This window comes from Rhinolophus hipposideros (assembly GCF_964194185.1).
Source record: "Rhinolophus hipposideros genome assembly, chromosome: 1".
Taxonomy (NCBI): Eukaryota; Metazoa; Chordata; class Mammalia; order Chiroptera; family Rhinolophidae; genus Rhinolophus; species Rhinolophus hipposideros.
Window position 1 is genome coordinate 3,083,279 of NC_138047.1, and position 27,136 is coordinate 3,110,414.

The 27,136-nt window shown below is 44.6% G+C and overlaps 1 protein-coding gene across 3 annotated transcripts in view; it reads left to right on the forward strand.

The window, feature by feature from the left end:
• ADARB2 (adenosine deaminase RNA specific B2 (inactive)) overlaps positions 1-27,136 on the forward strand; it is a 415,421-nt gene that overhangs the window by 259,937 nt on the left and 128,348 nt on the right. For 2 of the 3 annotated variants that reach the window (XM_081062451.1, XM_081062453.1), the window contains exon 2: positions 12,323-12,409. The exons of the other annotated variant lie outside the window; for it this stretch is intronic. In XM_081062451.1, the coding sequence (XP_080918577.1) occupies positions 12,323-12,409 (87 nt within the window). The remainder of the gene's footprint in view (positions 1-12,322; positions 12,410-27,136) is intronic. 3 annotated transcript variants of the gene reach the window in all.

Sequence of the window (27,136 nt, forward strand, 5' to 3'; positions counted from 1 at the left end):
ATGATCTTGTGCTTTCTTGTCCAAACTGGGGCACTCTTGTGAGTAAGCCAGTGCTGCTAATAATTACAGCAGACTGACAGGGGCACGCCGGGCAGACTGGCACCGGATACCTGCTGGACGAAGCAGGACAAGGCAGCCCAGGAATCGTGGAGACGCTGCTCAGCACAGCCTCCCATGAAACCACAGCCCAGACCGGCACTCCAGAGGAAACGCAGCCCATACAGTGGAAAGACACATTGTAAGCGTCAAAGACAACGTGAAGGCACCACCCACACTGGCCACCGCCCAGGACAGGGAATGGTGTGCTCTGAAGAGTACATCCGGTTTCCACACGTTCCAGGGCTTGGACTTGGGTTATGGGGAGCAGTCCACAGACATGGTTGACAGTGTGGTTCCACTATGCTGTAATACAGCGCGTATAAAATAACCCTATTTCAGTAATACCAGTGCTGTAGTAATCAGGGTTCTCCAGAGAGACAGAACCAAGAGAATGAGAGAGAGATTATAAGGAATTGACTCGCTCGATTATGAAGTTTGACAAGAACCACAATCTGCTGTCTGCAAGCTGGAGACCAAGAAAAGGGTAGTGGAGACCCAAATTGAATAGTTAGAAGGTCTGAGGACCTAAGGAGCAGACAATATAGGGTCCAAGACTAGTCCGGTTCTCATGGCCTGAGAACCAGGAGGGCCTAAGAGCCAGGTGGATGGAGGGAGAGTCCTCCCTTCCTCCCAGACTGGATGAGGCCCACCCACATTGGGGAGAGCCATCTACTTCACTCAGTCCACCAGCAGCTTGCTGATCTCTTCCAGAAACACACACTCACATCCAGAAACAATGTTTAACTGTATATCTGGGCATCCCATAGTCCGATCAAGTTGACACGTAAAAGTAACCATCACAAATGCATAACTTGGTGCTCGAAGAATCCGGTGACCTGGAGTAAGTGAAGGCAGGCTCGCATAGGAAGGTTAGAAGATGTCCAAGAGGAAGTGGTCATGGCCAGAGGACACTAATTAGGGGGTCTTTTATAAAATGGAAATGGAATGTAAAACTAAAACAGGATTTGGGTTTAGCAGGTCTCCAAAGAAAAGAGGGCGGGGAAGTGAGAGGATACAAAGGAAGCAGGCTGCAGAACTTATAAAGAACCAACAATGTTGAAGGAGGGATTTGGGGAAAAACACATCTAGGGACGAGAAATCCAAAACCAACGTAGGATTAGCGCTTGTTGTATGGAGAATTACATTTCTCATTATCTCTGCAGTTCACTAGCTACAGTCCTCAGACGACTCGTGTAGGTCTGTGGGGTTCAGTGTTGATTTCGTGAGAATTTCCAGCTTCAAGCTGGTTATCTAACAGAACACCTGACCAGAATCACAGCCCAACACCTCTTGTGACTTTTCACAGACTTGCTGGTCCTCAGAGCCAGGTGAGCAAGGGAGGCTCTGCGTGTCAGGCCCAACCCCCGGCCATCTAATCCATCGAGGGAGACTTTGGCTCCTGCTCTCTCTGACCCATTGTTCTTGAAGTCTCACACCACTTGGAGCTGACCTCAACCTCGCCCCAGCTGAGAGGCAACTGACGACAAAGGAAGAGAACGTTCCAAAACTGGAGGATTCCTATGACAGCCACGGTGCCCCTCCCCAATTAGAAAAGGGGCAGTATCTATGGACATGAGAGCAATGAGAGTAACCAAGTGCACATTTCAGCATGAGAGTGCTGATGAGTGGACAATAAAAAAAAGCAACAACATGTCTATTTTCCCAACTTGAGAAATGCACTTCAGCCTGTGTAAAAGGGCAGATTCTGTAAAGCATCTCTAACACTCAAAATAGCTCTAATTTTTGCCACTTTCTTAACTGCCAAAAAAATTCTAGAATGCATGTACTACCAACAGCATGTTGCACCCGGCCACGTACTTGGCATGTGGAAAAAACTCAGAAGGAGTCACTCCAATGAACTCTGACTTCACAGGTCCCAGCAGAAGGAAAATCTCTTAAAAGAAGCTACAGACTTTCCCATCTGGTCTCAGAGTCTGAAGTGGCCTCAAATAGTGTCACAGCTGAATGTGATCTGCTCACCTCACCAGATTATCCATCACTGGTGTGGATCTACGCTGCCCCAAAGAGAGAAGGCAGCATACAACCGTGTCCAGGCTGGATGGCCATCAGGTCTGAAACACTAGTCATCCAGCGTGATATATTGTCCCAGCAGGGAGGGCACAGAGGCTAAAGTAGCCCTCGTACCTCAAAGCTCATGGACGATGCTAGAGCAGCTTAGAGAATGACGTCATCCACTTTCTACACACATTCACTCCTCAATGGAGCATAAAATGAAAAACGTTGAGACTTTGCAAAGCCACTGAGTGCCTTGGCAGAGAATTCGGAAGGCTATGAGTCTCTCTAAGTGAAGTGTGAACACACATGTTTAGATACATATTTTTTAATGTAAATACACTTTCTTGCAAAGAGTAACCTTCCTCCATCAATCACTTGTCAGACCATCTGTGTGTTTTCCTGCCATTGCTGTCAGGAAGAGCACAGAACAGTCAGGTGTGTGTGTTTGTTTGTTCATTTGTTTGTTTTTAGCTTTTTCCCTCTACTTCTAAACTTGGGCCAAGGGTCACTGGGGTGTGACGCACATGCCAAGCCCAGCTGTCTGCGTGGTCGACAAGGGCGCTCAGAGCACATGGGCATGGCTTGGTCAACATCCGACCTGGGATGTGTCTCCCATTGGTACGGGAAGTCTTAGTGCTCTGACTGCGGGGAACTCTCTAGGAGGACAACATGCCTTAAAAATTAAGCCCTGAGAAAGGGATGGATTCGATGAGGGACCCCCAATTTTTGCCAAACAACTCACTGAGGGCTGTGCTTCTAACTCCTATGAATTAGAGGTCATATTTTCACATGTCTAGTTGGTAATATTTCTCATGGCTACCGGGAGCCCACAGCAACCTTCCCTTGGGTATTATGTCCCATGGAACTTGGGGATTTTGAAGAGGAATTTAGGAGTCGTATGTTCCAAGCCCTCCTTTCGGTCTTTAAAGGATAAGTAGGCTCCTACTTTCTGGGCAGCAAGGCAGTTGGGGATCCTCAAAGAGCAGATCTCGCTGGTTCATTTTGAAGTTTAACTCCTTGGAGGAGAAACATGGGGCAATTCGTGTGTGTTTTTTTCATTTTTCTCCTTTCATTCTGTTCCTTCCCGTCTCTGTCCTTCAGGAAATCTTAGGCAGAGCCCATAACCTCCCAGTCACAACTTTCAAGCTGTGAAACCCAATCCAGTCCAGACTGAAATGTACCATCTCATAACCAATTCTAAGTCCATCCGGGGAGAGGCAAATTGGAGTAAATAATCTCTGTTGGATTGGTTGAGGTTGCAGCGTGCCTACCTGGAGTTTCTAACTGGCCATCATGTCCCCTAAATAACAGATGTCCTAGCGTTGCTTATCCCCAGAGGCAAATGTGAGGTAATTCTGCAGACCTGCATCTGGATTTCAGACTCATCGTTAATGAGCCCCCCTCCCCCTCTCTCTATCTCTCTGTCTCCTTCTTCCTGTCTCTCTCTCTCTCTCTCTCTCTCTCTCTCTCTCTCTCTCTCTCTCTCTCTCTCACTCTCACTCTCTCTCTCTGTCTCTCACTCTCTCTCTCTCTCTCTTTCTCTCTATTTACCTTTTCTTCTCTCTCTCTGTCTGTCTCCCTCTTCCTCTCTGTCTCTTCCCATCCCCCACTCCTCCTTCTGCTCATCTCTCACAATCCAGGAGCTCAATGTGCTGCCCTCTTCCTCTCTGGGCCCCCAATTCAGAACTAAATCCTCTATTATGGCCTCAGGCTCCATGCCCACAGTAGTGGGGTGACACGCAGACAGAGTTGCCAGGTCCAGGAGATTAGCTGGACCCTGGGGACTAGTAAGAGCCCTTGTCTGTGTCATCCCTGTGCCCAAAGTGCCCTCCCCTCCCCTAATGTGGCTAACCCCTGGCTCTGGAGCCAGACTGCCTGGTTCAAAGGCCATCTCTGAGCTGGATCAGTGGTGGACACTCTTGTCAGCTGTTAGATCTCAGGTAACCAGCCTCCTCCTGAAAGATGCCTCCCTGACGCTCAAGGTCTCCATGGCCAGGCCTTGTCGCTGTATTGTCCCTTCTTAGTGTCAGAATTTGAAATCATTAATCAGGTGTGCAACTACTTGCACTATTAGCTGAATGTATTAGTTGGCTCGGGCCACCACGACAAATGCCACAGGCTGGGTGGCTTAGACAGCAGACATTTACTGTCTGACATTCTGGAGGTTGGACGTCGGAGATCAAGGTGTCACAGGGCTGGTTCCTGCTGAGGTCTCTCCAGGGGGTGCAGAAGGCCGTCTTCCCTGTGACCCCAGGTGGTCGTCCCTCTGCATGTTTGTGTCCTCATCTCCTCCTCTTATAAGGACATGGGTCATGCAGGATTAGGGACCTACCCAATGACCTCTTTTTACCTTCATTACCTCTGTAAAGACCCATCTCCATATACAGTCACCTTCCGAGGTCCCGGAGGTCAGAGCTTCAACATGAATTTTGGGGGCACTCAATTCAGCCCCGAATAGTGAATGTGTAACATACAGTAGGCTGGTGGTGCCTGTTTATTGGGCCCATTCCAGATGAAACTCATGAGTTTTATCCCCCTGAAAACCACCAGGAGTGATCCTTACAAGGTCTGATTCTTGTGACAATCAAATCGCCTGGAAGCTCAATACAGACCCAGAGTCCTTTTTCCACTGAACTGTCTTGTGCTGTTCATAGGGTGGCAGCTTGAAAACTGTTTTAAAATACACATTCATAAAAGTCTGCAAGGAAATTCTTTGCCTTTACCTCAAAACGTGATTCCATTCTCCTGCCTGCATGAAGGTTCATTATTTTCTTGCTTCCCAGGGTAGCCCACCTGTTCAAACTAATTTGCATTTGTGTATGGATAGAAGCTGCATCCGTTAGAAACATACCTGTGATTGATTAGAATATACGTGAAAGAAAGTGGGTCGTGAAAGAAAGTGGGTCAGGCTTGAGGGAGGCCATCTGTCAGAGTGTGTTTTGGTGAAGAGAAAACAGAAGAAGGGAACTTATAAAAGAGTCTGAGGTCTGTAGCCCGAAGGGGCCAACAGAGTTCTGTGGCTTCCAACTGTCACCTTCTTTGCGAGTTACATAACTGCTCAAGACAACTGAGCTGTGCTAGATGCGAGTGCGTGTGTCCTACAAAAGCCAGACACGGGGCAAAACTGCACTTTACGTTTTTGAAATAAAGACAGAACCAAAATGCTCAATCTATGTCATTTTTCCAAGTAACCTCGTCCATGAAACAGTCATGCTTTTCAGGGGGCAGAGTAGGAGATCCAGTTCTTGGACATTTGAGAAATTGCAGTTTGTTTTGTTTTGTTTTTGCTTTTGTTCATGTACCCATCACCTACTAAAGGGTGTCTTGTTGCTTCCAGGTTCTGGCAGTTGTGAGTAAAGCTACAAACATCCATGCGGGGTTTTGTGTGGACATATGTCTTCAACTTCTTCAGGTGATCACAGATATTCTCTTCAATTAGTTTTTGTTAAAATTTCCAGCTGACACACTGTTTCACATGAATGGATTTTCTGAGCAACTGATATGTGCTCATACACCAGCAGGTATTCTTGTAATTTTCATCTTACTTGGTAAAAATTTTTGATAAATTGTTTAGAAACAAACCAGCTTGTGAAAGCAAACATTGATTTCACAAAGTAGCCTCCAAAAACCTAAACCATTTCTCAGTTCCTCACATCATCATGGTGGGTAAACTGAGTGATCCCGGCTCTGAGGCGTGCATAGTTGGGCCTGCCATTCACAGCTCTGACTCCACGCCCCCACGTTCTGGGGCTCCATGCCACTCTCTGGTTACTTCTCCCTTGTTCTCGTATATTCAATTGTCTTGATACCAATCTGAGGTTGTCTTATCCTTGGGGGGGGGGGAGGGTGACTTTTCTTGTTGCAGCATTAATTCCTTTGTAATACACTTGAGCTTTCAAATCTACAAACTAAGCAAAAAAAATTTACTCTCTCGTAGAAGACACATCTCTTTAATATCTAGCATCCTCAATTTTCTTCTTTTTTTCTTTTTTGTATTAAATTTATTGGGTGAAAATTGTTAGTGAAATCACATAGATTTCAGGTGTACAATTCTGTATTACATCATCTATAAATCCCATTGTGTGTTCACCACCCAGAGTCAGTTCTCCTTCCATCACCATATATGTGATCCCCCTGACACTCATCTCCTTCCCCCCACCTTCTTCTTTATAGATTAAATAACATTTTGTTCCATCCTCCATTTTCTCTTTCTAGATTAAATAATAGGGTAATGGCTGCTTCTTTTCATTTACTTTGTTGTAATGGTTTTTACTTTTAACATCTTTAAATCTTGGAGTATAATTTACATTCAGAGAAGTGCACAGACTATGTGTTACAGTTCAATGACAAAGGACACACTCAGTTAACACATATCTTGTCTAAATCTAGAATGTTCTCATCATGCCAGGAAGACCCCTGAGGCCCTTCCTAGCCAGTCTGCACCCTTAGAGGCGACCCACTGTCTGATTTCTTTCACCGGGAGTGGTTTTTTCCTGTTCTGTAACCTCGTATAAATGGAATTACATAGCATGTTCTCTTTTGCACTTGGATTTTTTTTGCTCAACATAATGTTTTAGAGTTTTATCCATACCACAATGTATTTTAGGACTTCGATCATCTTTATTGCTGATAGAATCTCATTGTATAAATGTAACAGGATTCATTTCTCCATCTTTCTGTTGATGAGCATTTGGGATGTTTCTAATTTTGAGCTATAATGAGTAAAATTTCTCTAAACATTCTTGTACAAGTCTTCTGTTGAACATATATATATCTCATTTATCTTGGGTAAATGTCTAGATGTGGCCCTGGTGGTCATCGAAGAGATGTACATTGAACAGCAAAACATTTTCCAAAGTTATAATCCCCACATATCAGAGTTTATCTCATCTTGGTCCACATTTTACATTATCATTCTTTTTAATTTTAGCCATTTTAATGGGTGCATACTGATACTTTTTCACGGTGTTGATTTGCATTTGCAATGGCACATAATGCCACTGGGCACTTCTGCTTGTGCTTATTGGCTATTTGTTTATTTTCCTTTGTCAAGTTTCTATTCAAGTATTTTACCTATTTTTAAAACTGTGGATTTTTTGTTTGTCCTTTACTATTAAGTATAAGAATTCTTCTTGTATTCTGGACAAAAATCAGTTACCTTGATTATAAATAATTATCCTAATATAGATTAGGCTTACTTTTTGTTTTCTTAGCAGTGTATTTCAGTGAGCTGAAATTTTTAATTTTGATGAAAACTAATTTATGTGTTTCTTTTATGATTAGTGCTTTCTATGCCCTGTCTAAGAAATCTGCCTACATGAAGACCATGAAAGTAATCTATATTTTCTTCTGTAAGTTTTATAGTTTTAGCTTTTAGCTTAGGTTTATGATCCATTTTGTGGTAATTGTCATGTGTCGTATGAAATAGAACTCAGAATTCATTTTACCCGAGATGGTGTGCAGTTTTTCCAGCACTATTTGTTGAAAAGACTTTCTTTCACCCCCTTGTATTAGTTTGAGATCTTTGCTGAAAATCGATCGATCAGATAGGTATGATACTATTTCTGAACTCTCTATTGTGTTCCATTGTTCTATTTATCTGTCTTTGTGTCATCACTCCATTATATTTGTTCTTTGTTATGAATATTCCAAGCCAATGTGGTGTCCTATGGCTCTGGAAAAGAGCTCCTTCCCCCTGAGAATGCTTCCCCAGAAGCTCCAAAAATATAGGAAATATAGGAAATATTTCAACAAGAGCCATTTATTTTGCAATGAGTGATCCGGTTTATACACAACAGTCCTGGGCCATTTCAAGCAATGCATTGCAGATGGTGGTGGGACAAGTGACGGACAGTGGCCACAGCTTTCCTGGCCATGACTTGGTAAGAGGACGGCCCCAGGCGCTGTCCCACACCAGGGCCAGTCCAGATGGGCGTCTCTTGCGCGCTTCACGGCAGACACTCTGGGCCTGAGCTGAGTAGCCAGGCATGGGGAGCAGGGAGCGCCTGGATGCCCCTTCCAGCTGCCTTCCCAGGAAAACACCTTCCCCTTCTTCCAGACCTTACGACGAGCAGGTGCTGGAAGTGTGGGGAATTCTGTTAACCAGCTTCTCTCTGCATACCCAAAATGTTCAGAATTAAGTACAATAAAAGTGTGGTCTCCATTTTTCCTCAGAAACCTGTAGGAAGCCAGATTTTCCAAAGATGACTGTGAAAGATGGATGGGCAGGGGGCAGCGGGCAGAGGCTGACTGGGGCCGTGCCATGCAGGGCAAGGCCAGTGCATTTGCAAACCAGGCCACATCCAGTGTCTTGCCCCAAACTCAGCCCTGGCCAGGCCACACCAGCCTCACCCCGCCGCCCTCTCCTCCCTCTGCTTCTCCTCCCATCCCCGACTGGTCCATCCTGGAGGGGGAAATGTCACATAGCTGTGCTGACAGTGTCTTTTCACTGAATCCGGTCAGGGAGCTGACAAGGGCTCCCTGTAATCTGAAGAAAGCTTTGGTGCTGTTCACCACCTCAACCATCCCTCCCTGTCCGGCACTGTCTCCTGTCCTCCTCCTGGGTTCATGTTGTAATAAGATAAGATTGCTGGTATGTAATTAATTTGTTCAAAAAAATAAGAAAAACACATGAGAAACTTTGTTCCAAAAAAAAAGGTAACTGAGAAAAACACAAAGGCTTGAACTGTTTGGACAGAGGAGTTCTGCTCATAGGGGACCAACTGGCGCACTCGCCAGCCTGGCAAACGTGTGCCAGGGAAATGACTGCCAGGAGAGACCTGACATCCAATCGTCTCTGCTGTCGTTTCCTAAATAAAAAATGTACTTCCTCAGCCCTTTCCTAATGACATTCAAAGGCACGGCCCACCCGCTTTTAGGAACAGCTGTGCCCAGGAGCTCCTATGCTTTCTGGGTAGTTCCCTGGCACGACGAGGTGGTGTGGGGAGCCTCCAGGGACCGGCCAGCAGACAGAGGTCAGCGGCTCTGCTGGCTCCCTGTCCCGTCTCACAGGCCCATGAAACCCCCACCTGGACAGAAAAAGAGGAAGTTGGTAGGGCATAGAAGAGATAGAGTTACTGGGTGAAACACAGATGTTAGTTAAGTTTAAATTATTTTTTATTTTTTAAATTGTGGTAAAATGTACATAACATAAAATTTGCTACATTAACCCTTTTTAAGTATATAGTTCGGAGGCATTAAGTTCATTCACACTGTTGTGCTTCCATCACCACCATCATCTCCAGGATTTTCTCATGTTCCCAAACTAATACTCTGTCCACATGAAACACTCACCCCCCATCCCCCTCCCAAACCCTGGAACCACCATCTACTTTCTGTCTGTGGATCTGACCCCTCTAGGGACCTCATATGAGTGAGATCACATAGTACTGGTCTTTTATGACTGGCTTATGTCACTGAGCATAACGTCCTCAGTACTCATCCACACGGTAGCAGGTGTCAGGATTTCCTTCCATGTTAAGGCCGAGTACTAGTGCATTGTACATAGACCGCATTTTGTTATCCCGTCATCTGGTGGTAGACACAGGTTGCTTCCTCCTTTAGGTGATTGTGACTAATGCTGCTGTGAACATGGGTGCACAGAGATCTCTTTGAGTCCCTGCTATCGTTCTTTTGTGTGTGTGCCCAGAAATGGGGCTGCTGTTTCACAGAGGCCACACCATTTCACATTCCACCAGCAGTGCGACGGTCCCAACTTCACATCCTCACCCACACTTGTTATCTGTAGTTATGTTGACGGCAGCCATCCTGATGCACATGAGTGGCATGTCACTGTGGTTCTGATTTGCGTTTCCTACTGACTGACGATGTTGTATATCTTTTCATGTGCATAGTGGCCACTCATATGCCTTTTTTGGAGGAATGTCTGTTCAAGTCCTTTACCTTAAATTTGAACTTCAGATAAAGAATAATTAACTTTTAATATATGTATGTCCCACACATATTAGCGATGAACCATGTTTCCCCGAAAATAAGACATAACCGAAAATTAAGCACTAAAATAAGACCTAACCGAAAATTTGCTCCTCTTTTGGAGCAAAAATTAATATAAGATCCGGTCTCATTTTCGGGGAAATATGATAGCTTGGCCCTCCCAGGAGGTACCATATTTCCCTGAAAATAAGACCAGGTCTTATATAAATTTTTGCTCCAAAAGACCCATTAGGGCTTATTTTCCAGTTAGGTCTTATTTTCGGGGAAACACAGTATATATCCTTAAAAAAGTATGCTGTTTATCTAAAACTCATTTTTGACAAGTATAAGATATCCTACATTTTTTAATTTGATAAATCTGGCACCCCTAAGAAGCGAGAACTTTGATGGATCTAAAACAATCTTTAAATATCTCACAATTTTGCTAAGGTAAGCTGTGAAATGGTTTAGTGTGTTTTTGTGGGTGTTGGACTGGTAGTCCTGCTTTATTAGAAAATTGTAATTTCATTTTGAGATGCTCCAGCCTAAATCATTTGAGCCTCACACTCTTTGTGTAATATTACTGGCTCCCTTAATGAAATTATAACTCAAGCAAGAGATTTCATTCCATGGCAGTAAATTAGGCTGGGCCAAGGGGCTGGGGAGGGCCAGTCCTCCCTGGCTTATTCTTCTTGTTTGGGAGAATGAAGAAGGAACCGCACTTTGTATGTGAGTTATTTATTGTTCTCTTTGAGTGAACATTGTATTGTTGCCCATCCCTGCTAGAAACAACAGCTGTTAACAGGCTCAGGAATGAATGTCAATGTGAACCCCCCGGCCTCTGGAAAGCTTGGCCAAAGAGAAAACAGGCTGAGAATGGACAGAAAAAGAGTAGGTTTCAGGCAGGTTCTGGGCGCCTGCAGGCTAACTGTATATAAATCACTAGGTATTCGTGTCCTAGGACACCATGCTTAGACGTGTGCCATCAACAGTCCTCCTTTCTGATGACAGAGGCAGGCATAGGCCACCTGAGGCAAATAGTGACCTCACTGAAGAACCTGCCCTCAGGAGTGGATGTGAACTGCCCTCAGAGCAAAGTCTCCAAAGCCCTGTTGACCAGGCCCTGGACAAGCCAACCACAGGAGCAGCAGGAATGACTCTGTCGCAGCCCTGTCACACACTACGTAGGCAGTGGTGACATCTGTGGTATTTTAACAATGTGGTCAAGATTCCTGTGGAGTACCATGAATCCTGCAGACTTGGGGGCGTGGGGGCGGGTGAGGACAGCAGAAGGAGGGACCTGGCAGCAGGGGACATTCTGCTTGGGGACAAGTGCTTTTGACTTCTGTGCCTGAATTGGGCCAGTGGAACCTACAAAACAAGATGTTCTTTTTTTGGCTCCCTTCATTAGTCATTTTTTAATTTCTCCCATTTGTCTGTACGTCACTCTTATAACTCCACACATCCTTAACCTCTCTGTTTGAGAAAGAAACTGCCGAGACCACGGATAGAACCTCTTTTGTGGCTCACACAGCATTTCTTCCCATCTGCTGTACTCGGAGGTGCCTGGTGCCCGGAATGCCAGGCCAGTCTTGCCTTTACTCACCTACTGTGTTGGGAGTTGGGCGGGGGGCGTCAGGCAGAGGTGTCTGCGATTCCACTCACGGCTTCAATTGCACACTCCCATTTGCAGACTAGCACTGCCCCCCTTCTCTTCTTCTGACTCTTCCCCTCTTTTACTTCTGTTCAAACACACACTCAGTACACTTTACAGTCTGGACGACGTCCATTTTTTTCATGCACTTCAAGCCCACAAAGCAAATTCTCCACTAAAGGGGAAAAATAGTCTTAGTTTTATTTGCACGACGCTCATTTAATTGTGGGGTCTTTGTATTTGCTTTAGTTCCTCTGTGTGAAATGACCTCAGTCTGCCAGGCTCTGCCCCCCTCAGCATCCTGTGGGCTCAGGCAAAGCTGTTGCCCTGGAGACGATTACTTCAAGTTTTAAGGGACATGGAACAAGAGGAGGGGATATGCCAAAAATACGAAGAGAAGAAAGATGGAAATCATAAAGTTTAAAATTGGATGGAGAGAGGGATTTGATAAAATGCTGTCAGAAATTCAATAAAAGACTGAACCAGAATGAAGTGGCTGAAACCCAAACGACCTTTCAACCTCACTTGTCCAAACCCTCAGTAATAAGAATATATGAAAGCACTGACTTGTTCTGAAACTCGATGTCAAAAGTGCATTTCCTGTTCTTCTTTTCTTTCCAGACAAAGTCAGCATGTTGTCAGCCTTCATCTCTCCCTTCAAGCACTTGAGCCCTGGGGCCACAAACACAGAGGATGAAGACAATCTAAGTAAGCAGTTCCCCTCCCTGAAGAGTGGGATGGGGGGCGGTCCCAGCCCAATGTGCTGAGGGATGTCCTTCACTGTCACCAAAGACTAAGATTCTTGGAAAGACAAGTACCATATGATCTCACTTATATGCGGAATCTAAAGAAAAGAATATGTGAATGAACTCATCAGAAACAGTTTTGGGGACACAAAGAAAAAAACGAGAGTTGTTAGATGGGCGGGGGGGGGGGATAAGGGGAAAGGTGAAGGGATTAGGAAGCACCTGGTAACCACAAGATGGCCTCAGGGTTTTCTGAAAATTAATTTGGGGAACGTATTCAATAATGTTGTAAAGATTTTGTTGGGTATCCGATGGACATGTGTCCTATTTGGGAGACCACCTCAGGGATAATGTGGATGCCTGACCATGGCTCTGTACACCAGAAGCTAAACATTAATGAATGCCAACTATAATTTTATATATATAATGTGATGGCTCGGTGTGAGGTCGGAGGGATAGTGGATGGGGGGAGGGGGGTTCACAGTGTGAGGGATATAAATGATGAACATCTAAGTATTACCTTTTCTTGTACACCTGAAACTAATAAATTAAATTAAAATAAAATAAAATAAAGACTAAGACTCTTGGTGTGATGCCAGGGCGGGGGGCTCTCTAGCCTTCCCGAAGGAGCAGGTTCTGCTCTCATCCCCACCTGGAATCCCGTCCCCACCTGGACTCCCATCCTTACCTGGAACCTTGTCCGCACCTGGAAACCCACCTTCACGTGGTTGGTAGGAAAATATTAGCAGTGACTGTGTTATTGAAAACTCCAGAGATTATACTTTTTTAAAAAAAGTTCTCTTGAGCATCTCTCTCCTTTTTCCTGTCTTTCCTCTCCCAACAAGAGAGAGAGAGGAGAGAGAGAGAGAAGAAAAATGAACAGTCTCTTTGAGCACAGTACAATTTCTCAACAAGGAAAGAGCTGGACAGGTGCCTGCTTTGGAAACATTCTGACACGTGAACCTGGAGAGATGCTGAGCAGTGTGGTATAGGGACCAGAAGCTGACTTGGGGAGGGGACCTGAACAGCGCCCCTGGTCAGACCACTGAGGAGGCAGAGCTGCCAGGACTGGAGTGTAAGAGAGTCTGGCAGTGGCTGGCACACTTTGTTCTTGCCTCTTTGGGGAGCACATTGTCAAGCATTTCACCAAAGAAGGAAAAACGTTCCAAACCACTTGAATACCTCTTGTGTTTCAGCATTACCTAACAGATGGGTTACCATCTCAGCCAGAAAAAGTTCAGAGGATGCCAGTGGTCTAGGAAGAGAGAGGACGTAGACTGTTTCCTGGTGGTCACTAGGACTGTTAATGTGACCGAGAAGCAGAAGTGGGGGCACTGGTCCAGGAATGCTCTCCTTTTGCCTCCAGCTTGTAAGACACACAACACACCATAGCCCTTCCCCAGAAAACATAACAGATTGAGGTGAGTGACCTGGATTACTACATGAAAGCAAAGTCACAGAGTCATTGGACATCAGCCCCAGAGCCAACCCTAGTGATACTCTATTCTGAGTCCTTCATCTCCTACTTGAGAAAGGACAGGAATAGAGGATGAGCAGAAGTCACGTGGGAGTCGGAACACATTCAGTCGGACCACACTCCATCAGCAAAGATGGAGTCAAAAGGAAACATGGAAAAATGATTGCTTCCATTCTGTGGGATCTAAACTGGAAATTTTCTTTTTTTTTTTAATTTATTGGGGTGACATTTGTTAGTAAAATTACATAGATTTCAGATGTACAATTCTGTATTACATCATCTATAAATCCCATTGTGTGTGCACCACACAGAGTCAGTTCTCCTTCTATCACCATATATTTGATCCCCCTTACCCTCATCTCCCATCCCCCACCCCCTTTACCCTCTGGTAACCACTAAACTATTGTCTGTGTCTATGAGTTTATGTTTCTCATTTGTTTGTCTTGTTCTTTTGTTGTTTTTGGTTTATATACCACATATCAGTGAAATCATATGGTTCTCTGCTTTTTCTGTCTGACTTATTTCACTTAGCATTATACTCTCAAGATCCATCCATGTTGTCACAAATGTTCCTATATCATCTTTTCTTACCGCTGAATAGTATTCCATTGTGTATATATACCACAACTTCTTTATCCATTCATCTATTGAAGGACACTTGGGTTGTTTCCATGTCTTGGCCACCATAAATAAAGCTGCAATGAACATTGGAGCACACGTGTCTTTATGGATAAATGTTTTCAGATTTTTTGGGTAGAAGGGAAAACAAAAAAGAAAAAAAGAATCCAGAAAAAGGATAGTTTAAGAGACCTCTCAGACAACATCAAGTATAACAACATTAAGATCATAGGGGTACCAGAAAGATAGCAAAGAAAACAAGGGATTGAGAACCTATTTGAAGATATAATGACTGAAATTTTCTTAGCCTGGGAAATGAAATAGACATACAAGTCCAGGAAGTGCAGAGAGTTCCAAACAAGATGAACCCAAACAGGTCCACACCAAAACACATTATAGTTCAAATGGCCAAGGTTAAAGACAAAGAAAGAATCCTAAAAGCAGCAAGAAAAACGCAACTAGTAACTTATAAGGAAGCTCCAATAAGATTGTCAGCTGATTTCTCAACAGTAACTTTGCAGGACAGAAGAGACTGGCACAAAACATTCAATGTGATGAAAAGAAAGGACTTACAACCAAGGGCATTCTACCCAGCAAGGTTAGCATTTAAAATCAAAGGACAGGTAAAGAGCTTCCCAGAAAGGAAAAGCCTAAAGGAATTCATTAACACCAAACCAATATGACAAGGAATGTTAGAGGGACTTCTTTAAGATGGGGGGAAAAATATCAAACTTATGAATAATAAAATGGCAATAGCTACATACCTATCAACAATTGCTTTAAATGTAAATGTATTAAATGATCCAATCAAAAGACATAGGAGGGCTGAACGGATAAGAAACCAAAACCCGTACATAGGCTGCCTACAAGAGACTCACTTCAGATTGAAAGACTCATGCAGACAGACAGTAAAGGCATAGAAAAAGGTACTGTATGAAAATGGAAACAAAACGTAAAAAAGCAGGGGTAGCAATACTCATACCAGACAAAGGCTATAAGAAGAGACAATGAAGGACCCGGTAATCCCACTTCAAGGTATTTATCTGAAGAAACCCAAAACACTACGTTGAGGGGACACATGGATCCATATGTTCATTGCAGCCTTGTTTACAATGGCCAGGATGTGGAGGCAGCGTGGGTGTCCATTGATGGAAACTAGATAAAGAGGAGGTGGTACATCTGTACAATGGAATATTGCTCGTCCAGGGAAGGGAACGGCCATGGAAGGGTTCTCACCATCTGTAGCAGCATGGATGGACCTGGAGGGTATTGTGCTGAGGGGGTATGACAGACAGTGAAGATAGATGCAATGTGATTTCACTTATATATGGAATCTAAGAACAAAAATAACAAACAAAACAGAAAAACTTATAGATACAGAGAACATTTTGATGGTTATCAGATGGAAGGGGTGTTGGGGAAGTGGGTGAAAGAAGGGGAAGGCATTAAGAAGTACAAATTGGTTGTTACACAGTAGTCATGGGGATGTAGGGTGTAGCATAAGGAATATAGTCAATAATATTGTAATAACTATGCATGGTGTCAGATGGGTACTAGATTTATTGGGTTGATAGATGGGAGAGGGTTTGGGGGACAGGGTGAAAAAGGTAAAGGAATTAAAAAATACAAATTGGTAGTTACAAAATAGTCATCAGATGTAAAGTAAAGCATGGGGAATATAGTAAATAATATGGTAATAAGTATGTATAGTGCCAAGTGGGTACTAGACTAGTCAGGGGGATCACTTCCTAAATTCTATAACTGTCTAACCACTCTGCTATACACTTGAAATTAATATAAAGTAATATTGAATATAAAAAAATAGAAAACTTTTCTATTTCAAAAGACATCATCAAGAAAGGAAAGGACAACACACAGAATGGGAGCAAATATTTAAAAGTTATTTATCAAGTAAGCGACTAGTGTCCAGAATAGATAAAGAAATCTTATAACTCAGCAAGAAAAGGACCAAAATAAAAACGTCCTATGAATTTAAGTAGACATTTCTGTAAAGAGATATGCACTGGGCAGAGGCACATGAAAAGATGTTTGGTATCATTAGTCACTAGGGAAGTGAAAATCCCAACGACAGTGAGACCCCACTTCACCTCAGCAGGACGGCCGAAATAAAGGAGAGTAATGAGCATTAAATCTGTATATTGCTTTGGGTAATATGGCCATTTTAACTATATTGATTCTTCCAATCCATGAGCACGGAATGTCTCTCCATTTCTTTGTGTCTTCTTCAATTTTTTCAAAAATGTCTCATAGTTTTCAGCTTATAGGTCCTTCACATCCTTGGTTAAGTTTATTCCTAGGTATTTTAATCTTTTTCTGCAATTGAAAAGGGAATTGTTTTTTGTATTTCTTTTTCTGAGGTTTCATTGTTAGCATATAGGAATGCAATGGACTTTTGTCCATTGATTTTGTAGCCAGAAACTTTACTGTATTCGTTGATTCTTTCTAATAGCTTTTTGGTAGAGTCTTTAGGGTTCTCTATATATAGCATCATGTCATCTGCAAAGAGTGACAATTTAACTACTTCATTCCAATTTGGATGCCTTTTATTTCTTTCTCTTGCCTGATTGTTCTGGCAAGGACTTCCAACACTATGTTGAAAAGCAGAGGTGATAGGGGACAGCCCTGTCGTGTTCCTGAATGTAGAGCAAAGGGCTTCAGTTTTTCACCATTAATTATGAGATTAGCTGAGGGCTTGTCATATATGGCCTTTATTATGTTAAGGTATTTTCCTTCTATACCTATTTTATTAAGTGTTTTTATCATAAATGGATGTTGTATCTTATCAAATGCTTTTTCTGCATCAATTGATAGAATCATATGATTTTTGTCCTTTATTTTGTTTATGTGATGTATCACATTGATGGATTTGCGAATGTTGAACCATCCTTGTGCCCCGGGGATGAACCCCACTTGGTCGTGATGAATAATCTTTCTGATGCATTGTTGTATTCGATTTGCTAGAATTTTGTTTAGGATTTTAGCATCTGTATTCATCAGAGATATTGGTCTGTAGGTTTTTTTTGTGTGTGTTGTCCTTATCAGGTTTTGGTATCAGGGTAATATTGGCCTCATAAAATGAGTTAGGGAGTACTGTCTCTTCTTCAATTTCTTGGAAGAACTTGAGCAGGATTGGTATTAGATCCTCTTTGAAGGTTTGGTACAATTCACTAGTGAAGGCATCTGATCCCGGACTTTTGTTTTTGGGAAGGTTTTGGATGACTGATTCAATTTCGTTACTGGTGATAGGTTTGTTTAGATTTTCCAGTTCTTCATGCTTCAGCCTAGGAAGTCTATATGTTTCTATGAACTTGTCCATTTCTTTTAGGTTATTGTTTTGGTGGCATGTAGTCCTTCATAGTATTCTTGGATGATCCTTTGTATTTCTGTGGTGTCCGTGATAACTTCCCCTTTTTCATTTCTGATTTTGTTATTTAGTGTCTTCTCTCTTTTTATCTTAGTGAGTCTAGCCAAGGGTTTGTCAATTTTGTTAATCTTTTCAAAGAACCAGCTCTTTGTCACATTAATTTTTTCTATTGTCTTTTTGTTCTCTATTTCATTTAGTTCTGCTCTGATTTTTGTTATCTCCTTTCTTCTGCTGACCTTGGTTTTGCTTGTTCTTCTTTTTCTAGTTCTTTAAGGTGTAACATGAGGTTATTTATTTGGGATTTTTCTTGTTTCTTGAGATAGGCCTGTAATGATATAAATTTCCCTCTTAAAACTGCTTCGCTGCATCCAATCCAATTTCGCTGCATTCAATCTTCTTAAATTTGCTGAGGTTGATTTTATGTCCCAATACATGGTCTATTTTTGAGAATGTCCATGTACACTCGAAAAGAATGTATAGTCTGATGTTTTAGGATGAAGTGCTCTATATATGTCAATTATGTCCATTTCATCTAATGTGTCATTTAGGGCTGCTATTTTGTTATTTATTTTCTCTTTGGATGATCTATCCATAGCTGTCAATGATATATTTAAGTCCCCTAGTATAATAGTGTTTTGGTCAATTTCTCCCTTTAGTTCTGTTAGTAGTTGCTTGGCATATTTTGGTGCTCCCTGATTGGGTCCATAAATATTGATGACTGTTATTTCTTCTTGTTGTATAGTCCCCTTTACCATTACGAAATGTCCATCTTTGTCTCTTGTTATCTTTTTCACCTTGAAGCCTGTTTCATCTGATATCATTATGGCTACACCTGATTTTCTCTGGGTACCATTTGCTTGGAGTGTCAATTTCCACCCTTTCACTTTGAGTCTATGCTTGTCCTTGTAGCTGAGATGTGTCTCTTGGAGACAGCATAAGGTTGGGTTTAGTTTTTTTGATCCAATCTGCTACTCTGTGCCTTTATTGGTTTATTCAGTCCATTTACATTTAGGGTGATTATTGGTATGTGAGGTATCTTTAGTTTTCTGGTAAGGCTGTGTCTCCATTGTTTCTTTGCCTTTTTGTTGTTGTCTATTATTTCTGTGTGATGGTATTCTATGATGTTTCCCTCTGTTTCTTCTTTTATTACAGTATATATTTCAGTTCTGGATTTTTTTTTTGAGTAGGTACCCTTAAGTTTCTGTAAAAGAAAGTTTGATATTTAGAGTATTCCATTTTGTTCAGCACACTTACTTTCTCCTTTCCCATATTCCGGTTCCGGCCTTTACTCTCCCCCTTTTTATGTTACCACAAATTGTCCCTGTTGATGGTGGTTGAATAGCCTCCTTTAGTAGTTCTTGTAGTGCAGGTCATGTATTAGAAAATTCCCTCGGCTTCTGTGTGTCTGGAAAGGTCATTATTCCTCCTTCATATCTAAAGGAGGGTGTTCCCCGAAGCCCGGCCCATCCTTAAGCGAGGGAGGTGGGGTCCACAGATGCCCCAGGACACACAGTCCACGTGGTCCGCGGCCAAGCTGTCGGGTTCCTTGCTCTGGTCCAAGTCTTACCAGCCACTACTCAGGGCAGGCAACATAGAAAGAAGAGGCTCGGCCAAGGAACAGTTGTACTGACTTTATTCCCCTCACTCTTCTCACTCACCCGCCTGCTGTCCCCCACACACTCTGCAGCTGTGGGGTGGGCACGTAGGACCAGATATCAGGGGGCCACAGGCCTGGGCACAGCCACTTTGCCATCACTGTAAGGGGCACTGTGGCAGCACACTCCAGCGTCGGAGGCTCAGGCTCAGCCCAGCCCGGGCTCCCAAATCTGTGGCCATGGGCTGAGCCCTACCTCATCTCTCTGGCCACTTATCCCCAGCTGGTCCAAGACCAGGGAGCCCAAGGAGAGCTGGCTCAGGTTCTGGACCTGAGTTCTGGCCAAATGGGTGAAGTCCATAAAGGATAGCTTTGCTGGATATATTATTCTTCGCTCGTTATTTCTCTCTTTCAATAGTTTGAATATTTGGTTCCATTCCCTCCTGGTTTGTAGAGTTTCTGCTGAAAAATCTGATGATAATCTAATGTGCTTTCCTTTGTAGGTTATGGTCTTCTTTTCCCTGGCTGCCTTGAAGATTCTTTCTTTGTCATTGTTTTTAGACAGCTTCAATACAATGTGCCTTGGAGAAAGCCTGTTGGGATTGAAGCAATTAGGCGTTCTATTTCCTTTTTGAATTTGAGGATCCAGTTCTGTCCACAAGTTTGGGAAGTTCTCATCAACAATTTGTTTGAATATATTCTCTGTTCCCTTCTCTTTTTCTTCTCCTTCTGGTATGCCCATTATTCTTATATTGCTCTTTCTGATGGAGTCAGAAAGTTCTTGTAGAGTTCTTTCATTTCTTTTAAGTCTCAAGTCTCTTTCTCCTTCCATCTGTGTAATTTCCAGGTTTTTATCTTTGATGTCACTGATTTTTTTCTTCATCAGGTCAACTCTACTACCTAAGCTGGTTATTTCATTCTTAATTTCTTCTATTGAGTTCTTAATATCTAGAAATTCCATTTGGTTCTTTTTAAAAATTTCAATCTCTTTCGTAAAATGCTCATGTTGTTCTTTGATTGCGTTTCTGAGTTCATTAAATTGCCTATTTGTGTTTTCTTGCATCTCGTTGAGTTTCTTCAGAACTGCAATCTTGAATTCTCTGTCATTTAAGTCACATATTTCCATACCTTCAAGTTCCTTTTCTGGAGACTTTTCACTTTCTTTCTGAGCTGTCTTGTTGCCTTGGTTATTCAAGGCAATTACTGATTTATTATTTCTCTTCCTAGAGATCTACAGGAGTGGCTTCTGCAACATGTTGATAGGAAGAGGTCTTTATTTTGTTTTCCAATACTTGTTGGTAGAATGTTTTATTTTCTCTCCGACTGCAGCCTTTTTTTTCTTCTCTCACACAGTAGTGCTATGTTTTCTCTGCACTATTCCAGCTTCTCACACAATGGGGGGATTCCCCAGGAAACGAGCTTCTCCTCTGTTAACAGTTCACCTGGGTCATAGGGTGCCACGTCCCTGTGGGTATGCGGAGAGCTTTTGAAGTTTCAAAGCTCTTCCTGCACCAGATTCAGAGCCCGTACATTTCAGCAGTTCTGTTTACTCCTGGAGGGATGCTCCCAGATAGGTGGGGTCAGAGGCAGGGTGAGTTGTGAGAGGTGGCCCAGAGCAATGGCGGTGACCACCACCACAGCCGGTCCTGCTTCCACAGCTCCCTCCTCTTTGCCGGAACTAGTTGGCCTGCAAATCCATGTCTGTGGTCCACAATTCTCAGAACAGCAAATATTCTGTTCTTTTGATCTGACACTGCTACTGTTCCGCTTCTAGCACTGGCCAAGTGGGTACAGGGCGAGGTCTGGGAGGGTAGGGAGGAGGCGGCTAGTCTCGGTGCTTAAGGCTTCCGTTCTCTGCTCGGCAGTGAGGGCTCAAACCACCGTTTTCAGCCTTCTTCCCTCAGTCTTTTCTCCTAGGTCTCTGCCATGAGCATTGGGTTCAGTCATGTTATATGCTGCCCGCTCAGCCCTGTGGACTGTAAGCAGCGCCGTAGCAGTCCAAGTTCTTCCCTCTCCCACAGCTGTGGTAGTTCCAGGATGCAGCGAGCTCGGAGCACTGAGTTAGGTCTGCGTCCTGCACCCGTGGCTCCGTCCCCACACTTCTGCCTTCCCTCCTCCCCGCTCGCGCGATTCGCCCACCTTTAAATGAATTCAGTAGTGGTCCTGTTTGTCTTGCCTGTGTGCTGTGCAGGGAGTCCTTTGTGAAGTTATTGTTATTCAATTAGTTGTAAATTCCAGGGGAGCTTTACAGAGGCTCACCTAGCGCCACCATTTTGATCTGGAAATTTTCTAAGACTGAGCCAATATTTTGAGAGCTTGAGAAATTTAATTCTTAATGTCCCTCGTCTTCCCTCCGAGCTGTGGGAACCCCAGCCGGATTAGTCTCCCCAGCAGGGCCTTCTCTCTCCTTCCTGAAGATGTCTGAAGCAGGCACAATTCAGAAGTAGAGGGCCAGTGTGGGCAAGACCTTCGACACCGTCTCACTCTGTGTCGTCAGGCGACTCACAGCCCTGGGCCGTGCACATCACCACTCAGACCCTCAGAGCCTTGTGTCCAAGACAGGACGAATAACGCATCCCAAGTCATGGCTTTGAGGCAGAATCAAATGACATAGTGTATGAAGATGTTTTAGGCAAGGGCCTAGGATCTGTAAAGGCTCAGTCAAAGTTTGCCACTACTAGGGATTAAGGCTATTTTCCTTGAGTCTGCTCACTGGTGACAGGTGGAAACCCTCAGATAAGCATGACTTTTAATTGTTTATTACATACTAAAATGCCTTTGAAATGCTCAGAAAATAGTACTTTCTACCAGTGAATTAGTCACCCCCTTTGTAATACATGCTGTGAACATACTCAGAAAACCCTCTCCTCATACACTGCTCAGAGATGATGCTCCAGATGATGGCCTTGTCTTCACACTTGACACAAGTTTTGCCCATGAAGTCTGTCAGTTTGCTGCCCAAATGCCACTGGAAGATAGAAGAGGAGTGAAGGCCACTTCCCTGGAAGGGCCTGTGTATGTGTGTGATGGGTGTGTGATGGGTGTGTGTGTATGATGAGTGTGTAATGAGTGTGTGATGGGTATGTGTGTGATGAGTGTGTGATGGGTGAGTGTATGTGTGATGGGTGTGTGATGGGTGTGTGTGTTATGTGCGTATGTTGGGTCTCTGTGTGTGTAATGGGTGTGTGTAATGAGTGTGTGATGGGTGTGTGTAATGAGTGTGTGGTGAGTGTGTGATGGGTGAGTGTGTGTGTGATGGGTGTGTGATGGGTGTGTGTGTATGATGAGTGTGTAATGAGTGTGTGATGGGTATGTGTGTGATGAGTGTGTGATGGGTGAGTGTGTGTGTGATGGGTGTGTGATGGGTGTGTATGATGAGTGTGTGATGAGTGTGTGATGAGTGTGTGATGGGTGTGTGTGTTATGTGTGTATGTTGGGTCTCTGTGTGTGTGATGGGTGTGTGTAATGAGTGTGTGATGGGTGTGTGTGTGATGTGTGCGTTACATGAGGTAGGTGTTCACTGCATGTGCATGTGTGTGCAGTGTGTACACACGTGTGTGCAGAGGGAGGGTGGCTGGTAGAAGGACACATACCCTGGCTTTGAAGCCCCTGTTGTTATCTGTCAGCCTGCAAATGCCTATGTCTGGGTGGGTTCACCATTCAGGACCATCTCTCCCGCCCCCATCTCTGCTGCTGCCTGGAGCAGAGCTGCAGTGTCCAGGACTGAGCTGGGCTCAGGCTTCAGTAGGCAGACAGAGACTCAGCCTGAGCAAGGACAGTGCCCATGAGCCCACCTGGAAGCCAGTGGTCAGCAGGGCGGGTCCCGGCTGATGATGTGCCGGACTATGCCATGCTATTTAGCCTTTGTGCCAAAGCTGGTGGTCCTGCAAGCTTTCTTCTTGGAACTCTGAGGGGAGTGGTCACTGACCCAGCCCCACCACCTCTGTGCGTTCCCCCAGACATAAGGGTGCCCGTGAGGCGTGGAGTCTGCACAGCCCACCCCCTTTGCTCGGGGGCTGGAGGGAGGGCGGCCCTCTGGCCACATCTGCTCAGCTCGGCCTGCAGCCCCATGAGACAGGTCTTTGAAAGGAGGCTTCTGATCCTGATGCTGGGCCTGACCCAGGAGCCACCGGTGTCAGGCCTGTTCACCACCGGCAACGCCAGGACAGAGTCACCAGGCCCCGTGGCCCCCTCCTGTCTGTGCTTCTCACACATCGACAAGCCAGAGCCACCTCGCTTTACACACTGTCCCCACTGAGCCTCACAAAAGCCCAGTGTGGCCCGGTCCGTCTGCACACCAACCAGATGCCAGCCCCCAAGTACATGGAGTCCCGGCCATGCTCTTCTCTCCCAGAGGTGACCGGCCAGGGCTCACAGTATACGTGAGCCTGGGCTCGGCTCCCAGGCAAGGCTGGGCCTCTGAAAGTGATAGGACACATCACAATCACTTGAGACCCAGGAAAGCACCTGCCTGCCTGATGGCTCCGAAGTGGTGTGAAACCCCCACCCGCACACACACCCCACGCACACTCCACCCCCCATTCCCCATTCACACAGGCGAGTCTGTGGGTTGATCACCAGTGAGGCCACGTCCAATTCCTTTTTGCATTTCCTGAGCAGAAACCAGACAGTCCCAGGCTGCGTAAGTGCACAGGGAAAGGGTTAAATGCTAGCGACATGCCCCAGGGGGGTTTGCACAAGACAGCCAGGACAGGAACCTGCTGGGCACAAACCCCCCCATCCTAAAGGTGACCCTCGGGGCCAGGGAGCAGAAGGGGCGATGGCCATCTGCCTCTGTCATGCCGAGACCCACGGAAGCAGGAAGCATCTCCAGCCTACGGTCAGGAGGGAGAGCGTTTTTGGCTTCCTGAATTGTTACCTCCAGGTTTTCTCCTGACCACAGAGTGAGTGAAAACTATTAAGGAAATGAAGAGAAAGTGAGGCTCATTTCCTGCATCAGGGGAGGTATGGCCGCCCTGTGGACCGCCATGTGGAAGGAGATGTGAACTGTGACACCACAGCTGACGCCTGTAGAAAGCTCACTCGAGGACCCGGCAAACTGGTGGCAGGTTTTCAAGAACCAGCTGGCATTTCTTCACGCAGCTTCGACTTGGGCAGATGTCTCTGCCCTCCTTCCTCTGGGTCCCAAGAGCCGCTGGTAGAGCACGTCACTTTGTGCGATCACAAGTATCTATCTGTCTGCTTCTCCCACTGAACCGAGCGTCTAAAGGCAAGGGCCACTTTCCCCTCATTTGACCCAGGAACCAGATTACTGACACTTGGGAGGTTCTGGGAAGACTTTGCGAGAATCAGTGTTTGTCTTCCAGCCTGGCCCCACAGCCCTGGGACCCCTATTTTCTGCAGGATTCCAACATCTAAAATAATCAGGGAGAGCAGCTGGGCCTGGACAAAAAGAAATGGCTTACAAGTGTCTGTCTCTCTCTTTCCTACTACACTAGCCCCGCCCCTTTATCCTCAGTCTCACTTTCCACAGTTTCAGTTACCCCTGGTTAACTTTGATCTGAAAATATTAGGTGGAAAATTCCAAAAATAAACAATTATTATGTTTTAAATTGTGCGCCATTCTGAGAATCGTGATGAAATGTTGTGCTGTCCCACTCCATCCCACCCAGGACGTGACTCATCCCTTTGTCCATCCAATGTATACTCTGTGGACGCTTCAAGCCCATTAGTCACTTAGTAGCCGTCCCAGTTATCAGATAGGCTATCAGAGAGAGAGAGAGAGAAGGCAAATTCGTCTCACTTTCATTGCAGTCTATTGTTACAATTTTCTGTTTTATTATCAGTTATTGCTATTAATCTCTTACTATGCCTAATGTATAAATTAAACTTTATCATAGGTATGCATGTGTGGAATTCAGTGCTAGCCATGGTTTCAGGCCTCCACTGGGGGTCTTGGAACATGTCTACCATAGATAAGGAGAATGACTGTATTTTCAAAAAATCTGTTACGACTTTCCTATATGTCAGGGTTTTTGCTGAGCCTATTACATGTGTTCCTTTAGTCCAACCTCATAATAATCTTATAAGGCAAGATTTATTAAAACCTACCTTTTCCATCTTAAGAAAATGGAATTTGGATAGGTTGAGGGACTTGCTCAAGGTCACATTTACATAAAGGATGGAGTGGACTCTGACCCTTATCTGCTTGACCCGAGAGCCTGATCCCCAGTCTGATTGTTTGCAAAAGCCATTGGGTAACATGGCACCCAGAGATTCTAGCTACTGTGTGCAGGATAGTTTTTACCATTTTTAGTTATCTGATAATTGTGTCTGTGCCATGGGAGAATTTCATAATGACCGTCATCATTGGCAATTGAGCATTGTGGCAGAGCAGAGCATGGAAGCAATCTCAGTGCAGATGGCAGGAGCAGGGGGCCGGGGAGCCGAGAGGGCTGCTGCTCCAAGATATACCTTTCTACCTGAAAAGGCAACAGAACCCATCTGATATGCCAGTCCCCCGACCCCCACACCACAAGAAATCAGTAAGAAATTAGAGCTCCCAGCAACTTTCTAGACCTTCTGCTGTGGGGGCCTTTCGGCTGGGATCTCTTTTTTTCTTTTTTCTTTTTTTTCCCCATCTTTACATTTAATTTGGGAAACTGCCTGGTTAATCCGACCTACTGGCCTGGGCCTGAAACACCCCCATGGCAGAGTTCCTGGCAGTGTGGACACAAATGCATAGTGATTCACAGAGGAGGGTGTCATGTGGTTCTTGATGCCAGGAGGTAATTGTTTTGACTACAAGTGACGCCATCCACCTCTAACATTGAAACTCTCAGGTTGACTCCTTTGAACAAATTACTTCTGCAGACCTAATGTTTTATAGCAGCAAACTGCTCAAGAAAATACTAACAGAACTGCCACAACTTAGAGAGCAAAGCTCGTGGGCAGTGGAGGTTTTAGCACCTTCAAAACACCCTCTCACCGCCAGGAAAACCGCCAGTTGGACTGGTGGGAATGGAGGCAGGAGGCATCACCCAAGCTGGGAGGACCGCAGCCCCAGAATCCAGACAAGAATCTTGTCGAGGGTGGGGGGCACCTGGGGGGCCAAGAATCTTCTGTGCCCTTTCTCATTATTATTCTCCACCAGTGGTGCCACCAGGAGGCAACAGGGATTCTAGCCATGTGGTTCTGTGGGGGTCCTCGCTGAGGATTTCTAAAGGGGACAGCCTCACTGGTGAAGAGTGGTCCAAAACAGCCAGTCTTGAACAGCTAAATTATCATTACGTGAATCCATCACCCACAGTTAGCAGATTATGACTTTGCTAAACTTAAATCCTATCATTTCTTCCAAAAGATGTAAAAGAGCAGAGCTACAGTGGTACAGTGGAAGCCCCCTTGTGGGCCCCATCACATGTCCTCCTTGTTTCCTGGGAAAGGGGTATCTAAGATTCATCACCGTATTACACAAACAACGGTGTGATGTCTGTGCTGTTACCATTTACGTTCATGACACCCCACTTTATGTATTACTCTGCAAGTTGCTTTTATCATAGAACACTGTAGTTCTGAGATCCCCCCACATTGTAGTACATAGACCTGGTCATGGGGCATAAGTGCTACCAGGTGTCCCAGCCTATTACCACACCAC